At 40.7% G+C, this 12,647-nt stretch overlaps 1 protein-coding gene across 1 annotated transcript in view; it reads left to right on the top strand.

Annotated features, from left to right (window-relative positions):
- The window catches only part of SHC4 (SHC adaptor protein 4), a 133,839-nt gene that overhangs the window by 112,630 nt on the left and 8,562 nt on the right, over positions 1–12,647 (top strand). The window contains exon 10 of the mRNA XM_040226474.1: positions 3,071–3,250. Coding sequence (XP_040082408.1) covers positions 3,071–3,250 — 180 coding nt within the window. The remainder of the gene's footprint in view (positions 1–3,070; positions 3,251–12,647) is intronic.

The following is a 12,647-nucleotide window of genomic DNA, read 5'->3' as shown; positions in this document are numbered from 1 at the left end:
TGAGGTGAGTTTTTTTTTAAATTTAAGACCACTTTGCTTACTTAGATATAATGGTGCATTTGAAAAAAAGGAATGGTGGTTTTTTAAGAGAGACTATATAGACATTGGTGCTTTTGTGTAAGCCTCTGAGATGGTAAACTTAATGTGTTTAGCTCATGCCAGTGCTCTCTGAGGGACAGATGAGTCAGCACCCTATGCTAAAGGTTAACTTGAGGTCTTCAGGATGTGGTAGGGTCACATTTGCTAAGAAAGAGAAACTGGGTAGACATTGAGTCATCTGTTCATTCAGCTGATAGGCATTTTTCTTTTGACCTGCTTCATACCAGACATTGATAATGAAGAAGATACATGGATAAATGGGTTCTAGTCTCTCCTCAGGACTCAAGGAATTTGCAGTCTTAAGGGGAAGACAGAGACGTAAACAGAGACCTAAAGTTTATTATGGAGGAGCACCTCACCCAGCTTGGGATGGGGACGGGGAGTGAGGAGTGTGGAAGGCTTCCTGGAAGAGTGGGATTCAGAACAGAATCTTAGAGGACAAATAGGAGTTGGGTCAAGAAATGGGTGGCGAGGATGTTCCAGCCAGATATAAGCATCGTGTGCAGAGGCCCAGCATCAGTGAATAAACACACAGCTGAGCAGTGAGAGGAACGCCTGCTGCAAGGTGGGGATCGTGCTCAGTGAGGTGCTCTTTAGTTTAATCTTCATAATGTATTTTAAATCCAGCATCCTTATTTTACAAATATGAAAACTGATGCTTAGAGAGGTTAAGAAACTTGCCCTGGGTTGCACAAATAGTAAGAGGGGCCCCTGGGATGATCTGAACCCAGGTCCATGTCAATTTAGAAGCAGACGTTTTTTACTTTTGATCACATTCCACTTTCAGTAAATTTCTTTGAGCAGGCACTCCTAAGTAGATATTAATTCAATCATGCATAAGTTCTCAATACATATTATGCATGTATTTTAAAATACACAACAATAGAAAATTTCAGTTAGAGTTAGCAGTAGACATTTAAAAAAAATCTTGCTAATTGCAGTGGCTGAATACTATCTTTAGATAATTATCTCAAGGCCCAGGGTACATCTAGAGCATTACTGATGAAATAGACATAAATCCACATTTTAGTCTTGATAATTTTAACTATTAGGAAGCCAAAATTCTGATCTAATTAGATTATTCTTGTTTATAAACTTATAATGTAGCTAAGGAGGTGCTTTTATTCAGTAAAAGAATGATCTTCAATCCTTGATTTCCTTGCAGTAATCTTTTAGCTACTTGTGAAAGTATTTGTGAAAGTGTACTTGTGAACGTATTTTAGCTATTTGTGAAAGTAACTTTAGTTTAGACAGGATCACCTAATTCATAAATCCACTTAACTAAGCAAATAGAAACAGTCATATGTTGCCAAAGGCAACAGAGAAACAAGGTGCCCTATTGCCCCTTCCTCTGTTAAATCCCACTCCTCCCTCAGAATATCCCATGTGTGGATAAGACATGGGACAGGGTGATGGGTAAGGAGTGGACAGACAAGAGCAAAGGAGGATCAGGTAGTAGGGCTTTAGTCTTGACGGGGCTTCTCCTATTTGTTGTGTTCTTAGGTTTCCATACCTGTGTATAAGAATCATAGCACTGTTCACTAAGATGCAAAATCCAGTGTGAAGTTGGTCCCCTGAAGGGGTTTACTTGGCTGGAAGGACTGATGTTGTTTTAAGTGAGACAATGGAGTCTTAATGTCACTACTCCAGGTGCAGCCTCACGGGAATGTTGTATACATATGACCAGAGCTGTAAATGTACTTGTTTAAACAGAAAAGCAAGAGCATTCTATCCTGGCATTCGCAGGACAGGACCAGTAGAGTGGTACAGATTACTTCATGCCATCAGGTAGTGAAATATGGTTCAATTATCCATTCATTCAGTAACTATTTGTTGATGTCATAGTGTATGCCAGGCATGTGCTAGAGGCAAGGGCTGCAGCTGTGAAGAAGACAGACAGGGTCTCTGTCTTCATGGAACATGCAGTCTAGAGGCAGTACAGATTTTAAGAACTATAATAACAGAACAGAGTTAATTACTCTTGTGATACGGGCTTCAGAGGAAAGCAGAGAGACATAGTCTAGTCTGAGAAGGTCAGAGAACGCTCTCTTGAGAAAGGCATGTTTAAACTGACCGTACCTAAGGATGAGGGTGATGGAGAAGGAGAGGGAAGGACATGTCATAGAAGATGGCCTTATGGTGGGGATTATTTTGTAGGAAGGCCATGTGAGCAGGGGCAGAAATAGGAGGACTAGGGTGCTAGGGGAGTTGGGCGCCCTGGAGCAGGGTCTGGCTTGTTGAAGAGTCTGAGTTGTATCCCAAGAGCAGTGGGAAGCAGTGAATATGTTTTTAAACCTCTGAGAAATAGGATCAGATTTTCAGTTGTAAAAAGATCATTTTGGCCACAAGTATTAAATAGGACGGAGGGGAGAAAGCGGAGTAAGGGAAAGGAGGAGCTAACCTGAGGGGCGAGTTCTTTCCATTAGATGACAGAATGAACAGTAGCAGCTGGTGCAGGGCTGAGCTTGGTGAAACAAACTTTGGCAAAGAGGGAAGAAAGACTTCTCACGGTTAATAATTTAAGATTAAGTAATGAGTCTTTTGAAAAGCTGTTTAAATAAATAGTAGATATTCAAGTTCCATATGGTATGTGCAGTTTTCTTGGTTCCAGGGCTACAACTCTGAGCAGCGTCATTTGTGGGTTTGTGCTGTTAGCTGGACAGTCAACTTCCCGTCCCCCCCACCCCTATCCCCCTGGCTGTTTCTCCTTCACATTTTCCTGGTTTGTCTGCTGTTGAAGCAAAGGGTCAGCTGAGGGACAGGAAGGGAGGGGCAGGGAGGCCAAGAAAGGATGCTTTCCCTCAAAGACTGGTTGTTATTTTATTTTTACAGGTCAAATCTCCAGGTTAATATTCATTCCTTGCATGGCATGGGTGTAGCTTTTCCCTTCCTGTTAGTGCTGGACTCAGCCATGATTTTATTTATTGTTTACAAAGCAAAAACCCCATACAATGATCTTTACTCACTACAGGTAATGCACACAAGAGAGGGGTGCCGTCCCAGCGAGAGGCGTCACTGTTGAAGCACTCTTGTCGAGGGGATCTTTTCGATGACCCCTGCTACATCAATACACAGGCTCTTCGAAGCACACTTGGCCCTGCTGGAAATCCAAGCTCACCTCACCCACTGGGGAGCCCATGCCACCAGGAGAGTAAGTGGCTGCTCTTTGCCTGTATTAGTTTCCTGTGCTGCTGTAACAAATTACCATTAAACTGGGTGTCTTAGAATCAGAGAGATGTGTTCTGTCACAGTGATGGAGGCCAGAAGTCCTAAATCAAGATGGCAGCCGGGTTGGCTTGGCTTGTCCTGTGGCTCTGGAGGAGAATTGGTTTGATGTCCATCTCCTAGCTTCTGGTGGCTGCCAGCAGTTCTTCATGTTCCTTGTCTTGAGACATGCCACTCTAATCTCTGCTTCACTCTTCATTGGCCTTACCCCCATGTCTCAAGGCTCCCTTTCCTTTCTCTTAGAGGACAGCACCTTTCCCTTATAGGTGGGCCAGAAATCCAGGAAGGCCTCATCTGGTGATCCTTAAATTCATTACATCTGCAAGGACCCCTTTTGCTAATTAGGTCGCATTTGCAGGTACCAGGAGTCAGGACTTGAGCATATCTTTTGGGTGCCAGTATTTAGTTCACTGTCTCTCATTTTTAAAATGCTATTTCCTTAGCCTCATTTTTCAGGGAGTTAAAAGAATTCTTTGTTATCTCAATCCCTCCTTCATCACAGTTAATAAAGGTTGAGTTCAGTTCAGTTCAGTTCAGTCGCTCAGTCGTGTCCGACTCTCTGCGACCCCATGAATTGCAGCACGCCAGACCTCCCTGTTCATCACCATCTCCCGGAGTTCACTCAGACTCACATCCATCGAGTCCGTGATGCCATCCAGCCATCTCATCCTCAGTCATCCCCTTCTCCTCCTGCCCCTAATCTCTCCCAGCATCAGAGTTTTTTTCCAGTGAGTCAACGCTTCTCATGAGGTGGCCAGAGTAGTGGAGTTTCAGCTTTAGCATCATTCCTTCCAAAGAAATCCCAGGGTTGATCTCCTTCAGAATGTACTGGTTGGATCTCCTTGCAGTCCAGGGGACTCTCAAGAGTCTTCTCCAACACCACAGTTCAAAAGTATCAATTCTTCGGCACTCAGCCTTCTTCACAGTCCAACTCTCACATCCATACATGACCACAGGAAAAACCATAGCCTTGACTAGACGGACCTTAGTCGGCAAAGTAATGTCTCTGCTTTTGAATATGCTATCTAGGTTGGTCATAACTTTTCTTCCCAGGAGTAAGCGTCTTTTAATTTCATGGCTGCAATCACCATCTGCAGTGATTCTGGAGCCCCCAAAAATAAAGTCTGACACTGTTTCCACTGTTTCCCCATCTATTTCCCATGAAGTGATGGGACAAGATGCCATGATCTTCGTTTTCTGAATGTTGAGCTTTAGGTCAACTTTTTTGCTCTCCTCTTTCACTTTCATCAAGAGGCTTTTTAGCTCCTCTTCACTTTCTGCCATAAGGGTGGTGTCATCTGCATATCTGAGGTTATTGATATTTCTCCCGGCAATCTTGATTCCAGCTTGTGTTTCTTCCAGTCCAGCGTTTCTCATGATGTACTCTGCATAGAAGTTCAATAAGCAGAGTGACAATATACAGCCTTGATGTACTCCTTTTCCATTTGGAACCAGTCTGTTGTTCCATGTCCAGTTCTAACTGTTGCTTCCTGACCTGCATACAGATTTCTCAAGAGGCAGGTCAGGTGGTCTGGTATTGCCATCTCTTTCAGAATTGTCCACAGTTTATTGTGATCCACACAGTCAAAGGCTTTGACATAGTCAATAAAGCAGAAATAGATGTTTTTCTGGAACTCTCTTGCTTTTTCCATGATCCAGCAGATGTTGGCAATTTGATCTCTGGTTCTTCTGCCTTTTCTAAAACCAGCTTGAACGTCAGGGAGTTCACGGTTCATGTATTGCTGAAGCCTGGCTTGGAGAATTTTGAGCATTACTTTACTAGCATGTGAGATGAGTGCAATTGTGCGGTAGTTTGAGCATTCTTTGGCATTGCCTTTCTTTGGGATTGGAATGAAAACTGACCTTTTCCAGTCCTGTGGCCACTGCTGAGTTTTCCAAATTTGCTGGCATATTGAGTGCAGCACTTTCACAGCACCATCTTTCAGGATTTGAAACAGCTCAGTTGGAATTCCATCACCTCCACTAGCTTTGTTCATAGTGATGCTTTCTAAGGCCCACTTGACTTCACATTCCAAGATGTCTGGTTCTAGATTAGTGATCACATCATCATGACTATCTGGGTCATGAAGATCTTTTTTGTACAGTTCTTCTGTGTATTCTTGCCACCTCTTCTTAATATCTTCTGCTTCTATTGGGTCCATACCATTTCTGTCCTTTATCGAGCCCATCTTTGCATGAAATGTTCCCTTGGTATCTCTAATTTTCTTGAAGAGATCTCTAGTCTTTCCCAATCTGTTGTTTTCCTCTATTTCTTTGCATTGATCCCTGAAGAAGGCTTTCTTATCTCTTGCTATTCTTTGGAACTCTGCATTTAGATGCCTATATCTTTCCTTTTCTCCTTTGCTTTTCACCTCTCTTCTCTTCACAGCTATTTGTAAGGCCTTCCCAGACAGCCATTTTGCTTTTTTGCATTTCTTTTCCATGGGGATGGTCTTGATCCCTGTGTCCTGTACAGTGTCACGAACTTCATTCCATAGTTCATCAGGCACTCTATCAGATCTAGGCCCTTAAATCTATTTCTCACTTCCACTGTATAATCATAAGGGATTAGATTTAGGTCATACCTGAATGGTCTAGCGGTTTTCCCTACTTTCTTCAATTTGAGCCTGAATTTGGTAATAAGGAGTTCATGATCTGAGCCACAGTCAGCTCCTGGTCTTGTTTTTGTTGACTGTATAGAGCTTCTTCATCTTTGACTGCATAGAATAAAATCGATCTGATTTTGATGTTGACCACCTGGTGATGTCACAAGATTCCTTTGCAGCTCCCCTTTGGAGGCATGTGGGCACCTTCAATGACTGTGCAGGATTATCAGGACCTCATAGACCGAGGATGGCGAAGAAGCGGGAAATATGTGTACAAACCTGTCATGAATCAAACATGTTGTCCTCAGTATACCATAAGGTGCCGGCCTTTACAGTTTCAGCCATCAAAATCTCACAAGAAGGTTTTGAAAAAAATGTTGAAATTTCTGGCTAAAGGGGAAATTTCAAAAGGAAATTGTGAGGATGAGCCCATGGAGCCCACCGTGGAGGATGCTGTTTCCAGTGACTTTGGGTTAATAATATAGGTTAGAACTTTGTAAAGATGTTATGGATTTCAATGTTTGAGAACTTTGATTTTGAATCATGTTTTCAAACACTTTGAATCAACTCCCAATTTTTGCTTTCTGCTCTGTGCTTTTCCTGAGGGAAGGATTGTCAAAGCCAAGAGATCATGTTTGTTTGCATGAGGAACAATGGCCTCTATTTCAGTTCTGTTTAGTGATGATGTTAATTTTATTCATTGCAAAAACCTTTAGTAAGTCATCTGTATAGCGCTAAAATAAGATGACATCTTTCTTCAACTGTGTACTATGAGTTAAATACAGTAAGACAAACATCATTTTCCTGCCAGATTGCTTCCAGGGATAAGTCTATAAAGAGGAGCATAAATAAATAAAAGCAAAACAAGTCAAAAGCCTATAAGCAGCTGAAAAATTAAAAAAGAATGCTTTTCATAAAACTGAAGCTTATTGGACTCAGAGATTAACTTGGTGTCAAATTTGGCTCACTCTAAAGATGAAGAACCAGTCACTGAGAAAGTTCTTTCACTAGCCCAGGAAGTAGCTCTAGACTGCCAAGGGTAACTTTTCACCTAATGTGGCTGCAATAACAGAATGGAATTTAAAAGGAAATTTTGCTAAGGCTGGGCTTCACTAGACCACCTTAACTCTCTAGAATGAGACAGGTTTTCATTACCATCCAGGTGGCAAGTGAGCTATCTTCTTGCAAGTTTTCCAGGATCACTCTTGGCAGTGAAAGAACCCATTTGGGTTCTCTGGAAGCAGACTCTGAGATGGAGCTGGACATGCAGGATCTTTATTGTGATCAGTACAGGAATGGAGGGGAAGAAAGCAGGCTTGGGCAGAGGGAGAGGTGGAGCAACCAGGTAGGCCTGACAAAACCTCAGCTGACCGTGGAGAGAGGATGGAAGCCCATCAGTGTTGCTTCATGCAGGGCCCAAGGGCAGGGCCTTTTAGCCCCACTTATCTCAGTCTTTAGCTGTGGGGCCATGAGGGAGGGCAGGCCACTGGGCAAACAGCTCTCTGTAGCTGAGGGAGACCCTGAAGGGATCTGGGGTACTTGGGGTACTTGGTCCTTCCTTGAAGGAGGATCTGGGTAGTGCATCTCCATGTCCACCACAGAGGACATCTTGTGCCATGAATGATGGGATATGCAATGAGTTCAGCTTTCTGCAGTGAATTTAACTGTTTAATGTTGAGTAGCCTGTGTGGATAATGTAACACATATTAGAGGGACAGTGTTCTTATTTTTGTCCACAACCCATGGCATGTGGAACTTCCCCGACCAGGGATCAAACCCATGCCCCCTGCATTGGAAGGGTAGAGGCTTAACCCACTGCACCACCAGGGAAGTCTCATTAGAGGGACAGTGTTTTGAAAAAAGTTTCTGGACCTAAGGTTTTGAAAGTAACTTTATACGAGCATACACTCAGTGTTTTATCAGAAAATACATTTAGTGAGTGGTCCAAATTAGGTGATCTGGGATATTCCGTCATTTACAGCTCAAGTAAAGAAACTTGGCCTTTTTCATAGGCAGTTCAATACTTTGAAAGGCAAAATTAATCCATAACAACATTCCTATCATTAGTTGAAAGTAAATAAGGTTTGTTCCGTCCAAAATTGTAATGTCAAAATGTGTTGTCATTGATTCCAGTCCGTTTCTCTTTTTCATCCTTTCTCCCTCTCCCTACCTTTGTGGCAACATGTTTAATAATTTAGGTCTCTGGTCCTCTCTCACTCTTTATTTCCGTTGAGAATTTAATATACCATAGCCCTCCTGGCCTTCTTGCTACCTTCTTGAAGTTAATTTCAGTGTATCATCACTCTCTCCAAAAAAAAAAAAAAAAAAAAAATTTAACTCCCAAAGTGTAAATAATGTTGATTTAAGAAAATCTAGTAAGACGGAGTGGGCCTTTCTTGGTAGCTCAGTTGATAAAGAATCTGCCCACAGTACAGGAAACCTGAGTTCAATCCCTGGATTGGGAAGAGCCCCTGGAGAAGTAAATGGCAATCCACTCCAGTATTCTTGCCTGGAAAATCCCATGGACAGAGGAGCCTGGCAGGCTGCAGTTCATGGGGTCACAAGAGTTGGACATGAATTAGCGACTAAACCACCACCACAGTACGATGGAGTAAGGATAACTTCATACATAATTTTGTGCAGAATGACTTAAATACACCTTTTAACATTTCCGCTATAATGTTTCCCACTGTTTCTTTCCTTCCTTCCTTTCTCTTTAGCTTCTTTAGGCATACTTAGTCTTCCTTGCCCAGATTAGTTACTAATTAGTTCACTAAAACAAACCAAAAACAAATCAGAGACAAGAACCTATTATATCTTAAAAATGCCTTCAGGGCTCCTCAATTCATCCTGTCATACTGCTGTTGGAAAAGCTCTGACATAATCTTTATTCTGATCAAACAAGGCAGAAGGAAATCATTCCGTACTGAAACTGTTTATTTTTTATTATTTTCAGTCTTGGCTGCCATAAGAAAAAACCACCCTTAAATCCTATAGTGTAAAAAGGACTGAAGTTTATTTATTTTACCCACTGGCCCCAAAGATAGATGGTAGTGGACTTGTAGAACAGCTTTGCCAATCTGGACACTGGCTTTCATCTCTAGTCTAAGAACTTCGCTTTGGTCTAAGTTCCTCTATCTTTAGTCTAAGAGCTCAGACTCTCACCATCACATCTGTACTCAACCAGTGGGAAGTAAAGAAGGACATGACCCAGAAGTGGCAGACATCATTTGTTCTTAACCTGCCATTGGCAGAACTTAGACATGGGCCCATACCTAGCTTTATGTTACTCTAGCTGGGTGGCCATGTGCTCAGCTAAAAAATAAGAAATTCCATAATGTAATGAAAGGGAGAATAAATATTGATACACAATTAACTGTCCCTGCCACAGCACACCTTTTTGCCACTCTCTTATTTTCACATAGAACATTTGACCTTGCAAGTACAGCAAGTAATTACAATATCCTGCCTAAAGTCTGTGACATGTGGGTGATGGTGAAGTCCTCTCAGTCAAGACTGGATGGGGATCCTATTTGCCAAGTTGTCTGCCCCCTTCCACATCCAAAATTAAGGAATAAGAGAAATAAGAATAGCTGCAATAAAAATCCACATTCCCAGAAGGGAAGCAAATAAAACACACAGCAGTCCATTAAAAAAAAAAAAAAAAAGGTCGCTTCAGTCATGTCCAGTTCTTTGTGACCCTCTGGACCTGTAGCCCACCAAATTGCTCTGTCCATGGGATTCTCCAGGCAAGAATACTAGAGTAGGTTGCCAAGCCCTTTTCCAGGGGATCTTCCCAGCCCAGGGATCGAGCCTGGGTCTCCTGCATTGCAGACAGAGTCCTGGGAGCTCAGGCGGTAAATCGCTGGTCCGTAGTGATTACCAAATCCTGCCAGGCAGTGACTGTGAAGACTCCCTGAGCTAGAAGTTGAGAAGTAGATTTGCGTGGACTGGCTCAGCATTACAGAAAGAATCTCCATGTCCACTGTCATCTGAGTTGTTGCTGCTAGCATCCTTCGCATGTCCATCTGAAGTAGATGTGGGATAAAGATAGGGGATAAAGTGCCTTTCTTGGGGTTTCACCACTTGTGCTGCTTATTTCCTGTTGATGTGGACTTGAGAGATTGGAGTTTGCTTTAGAGGGCAAAGAGCCATATGCTAAAAGGGACTATGATTTCTTTTGCAATGTAACTGCCTTAAAAACTTAGTAGGATTTCACTGTGTCCATTTAAAGTCAATTCCACATGAAATTTCTCATAATACTCCTTCACTGTCCTTTTATTGCCTGAAGGATGCCTTCTCTCTTTCCTGTTATTTGTAATTTCTGTGTTCTTTTTTCTTGATCAGTTTTGAGATTTATTAATTTAATTGTTCTTTCCAAAGGAATCAGGTTTTATTTAATTTTTTGTTTTCTGTTTCATTGACTTCCATTTTTATCTTTATTATATCTTCCTTCTATTCTTTTTAAAATTTCTCCTCTTTATCTAGCTTGTACTATGTTTTCTTCTACTGCCTTTGTAGTTTTATTTCCAAATAAATTATTTATTTCACCTAAACTTTATATTTTCTATGAGACATAGGGATCTAGCTTAATTTTATGTAGGTGATCTAATTTTCCAAACTACGTTAACTAACAATCTTCTCTTTTTCTAATGCCACTCTCCATTTTACTAGATTCCTCCTATATATGGGAATCTCTTTCAGGGCCTTTATTCTGCTTTTTATATTGGCCCACTTATTGTTTACCAGTATATTGATTACTATGTATGAATTACTGTGGCTTTGTAATGTATCTTTATAGACATGTAGTTTTTCCTTTGTCTTACATACTGTAAGATAACACCTTTTTTACCATTTCCCCCATCCCTCACTCTCTGCTTCTGGCAGTCATCAATCTGTTTTCTGTTTCTGTGAGTTCTGTTTTTTGGGATTTCACATATAAGTCAGATCACATAGTGTCTGTCTTTCTCTGTGTTATTTCATTTAGCATAATGCCTTCGAGGTCTACGCTTGTTGCAGTTGGCAAGACTTCCTTCTTTTTTATGGCTGAATAATGTCCCACTGTGTATTTACTTCATCTGTTCATCTGCCAGTGGAATACTTAGGATTATTTCCATGTCTTGGATATTGTAAATAATGCTGCAGTGCACATGGGGATATAGATATCTCTTTGAGATAATGATTTCATTTCCTTCAGATATATACTAAAAAGTAGAATTGCTAGATCATATGGCAGTTTTTTTAAAAAAATTGTTTTTGAAGAACCTCCATACTATTTTCCACATGGCTGCATCAGTTTACATGCATTCGCACCAACAGTGCACAAGGGTTCTCTTCTCTCATCAACACTTATCTCTTGTCTTTTTGATGATAGCCATTCTAACCAGAGTGAGGTGATACTTCATTGCAGTTTTGATTTGCATATTCTTAGCGATTAGTGGTGTTGAGCACCTTTACATGTACCTGTTGGCCATTTTTGTGTTTTCTTTGGAAAGATGTCTATTCAGTTTCTCTACCCATTTTTAAATCAGATTGTTTATTTTTTGATGTTGAGGTGCATGTGTTCATATATTTTGGATATTAATTCATCAGATAGATGATTTGCAAATATTTTTTTCATTTTGTAGGTTGCCTTTTCTTTGATGGTTTCCTTTACTGTGCAGACTTTTGGTCTGAAGTAGTTCCGCTTGTTTGTTTTCGCTTTTGTTGCCTTGTTTTTGGTGTCAAATCCAAACACCATTGCCAAGATTGATGTCAAGGAGCTTACCCCTTGTTTTCTTCTCAGAGTTTTATGGTCTCAGGTTTTATGTTCAAGTATTTAATCCATTTTTTTCTCTTTCTTTTTTACTTTTTAAATTATGAAAGTATGATGACACATTTATAGGAGATTTGGAAAATATAGAACAAAGTTCCGTATGGTTCCACTATATATTACAATTTTTAAAGTACATAAATTAAAATTTTTAATTGGAGTTTCAATATCAAACTCTCAAAAATTAACAGAATGAATATACAGAAAAGTAGAAGGATATGATAGGCCTGAAAAGCACCATGAACCAATTCAACATAATTAAGGTTTATATAATTTTCACACAATAGTAGGATACAAATTCTATTCAAGTTATCATAGAGTATGAACTAGGAGACACTGGAACATATCCAGGGACATAAAACTAGGTGCAAAAATCTCTAATCCATTTTGAGTTGATTATTGTGAGTGGTACAAGGTAGGCATCCAGTTTGATTCTTTTGCATGTGGTTGTCTAGTTTTCCTGCGCCATTTATTGAAGAAACTATCCTGTCCCTGTTGTGTGTTTTTGGCTCTTTCGTTGGAAATTAATTGACCCTGTATGTACAGATTTATTTCTTGTCTCTCTGTTTTGTCCCGTTGATCTATGTGTCTATTTTTATGCCAATACCACACTATTTTGACTACTACGTTGTTGGTGTTAGTTGCTCAGTTGTGTTTGACTCTCTGTGACCCCATGGACTCTCAGGCTCTTCTGTTCATGGGATTCTCCAGGCATGAATACTGGAGTGGGTTGCCATTCCCATCTCCAGGGGATCTTCCAGCTTTGTAATATAGTTTGAAATCAGAACACAGGATGCCTTCAGCTTTATCCATCTTTCACAAGATTGCTTTGGTTATTTGAGATCTTTTGTGGTTCTGTACAAATTTGGGGGATTTGTGTGAAAAAAATCCCATTGAAATTTTGA

This window comes from Oryx dammah, unplaced genomic scaffold (assembly GCF_014754425.2).
Source record: "Oryx dammah isolate SB20612 unplaced genomic scaffold, SCBI_Odam_1.1 HiC_scaffold_26, whole genome shotgun sequence".
NCBI classification, from domain to species: Eukaryota; Metazoa; Chordata; class Mammalia; order Artiodactyla; family Bovidae; genus Oryx; species Oryx dammah.
This window is presented reverse-complemented; position numbering and strand designations above follow the sequence as displayed.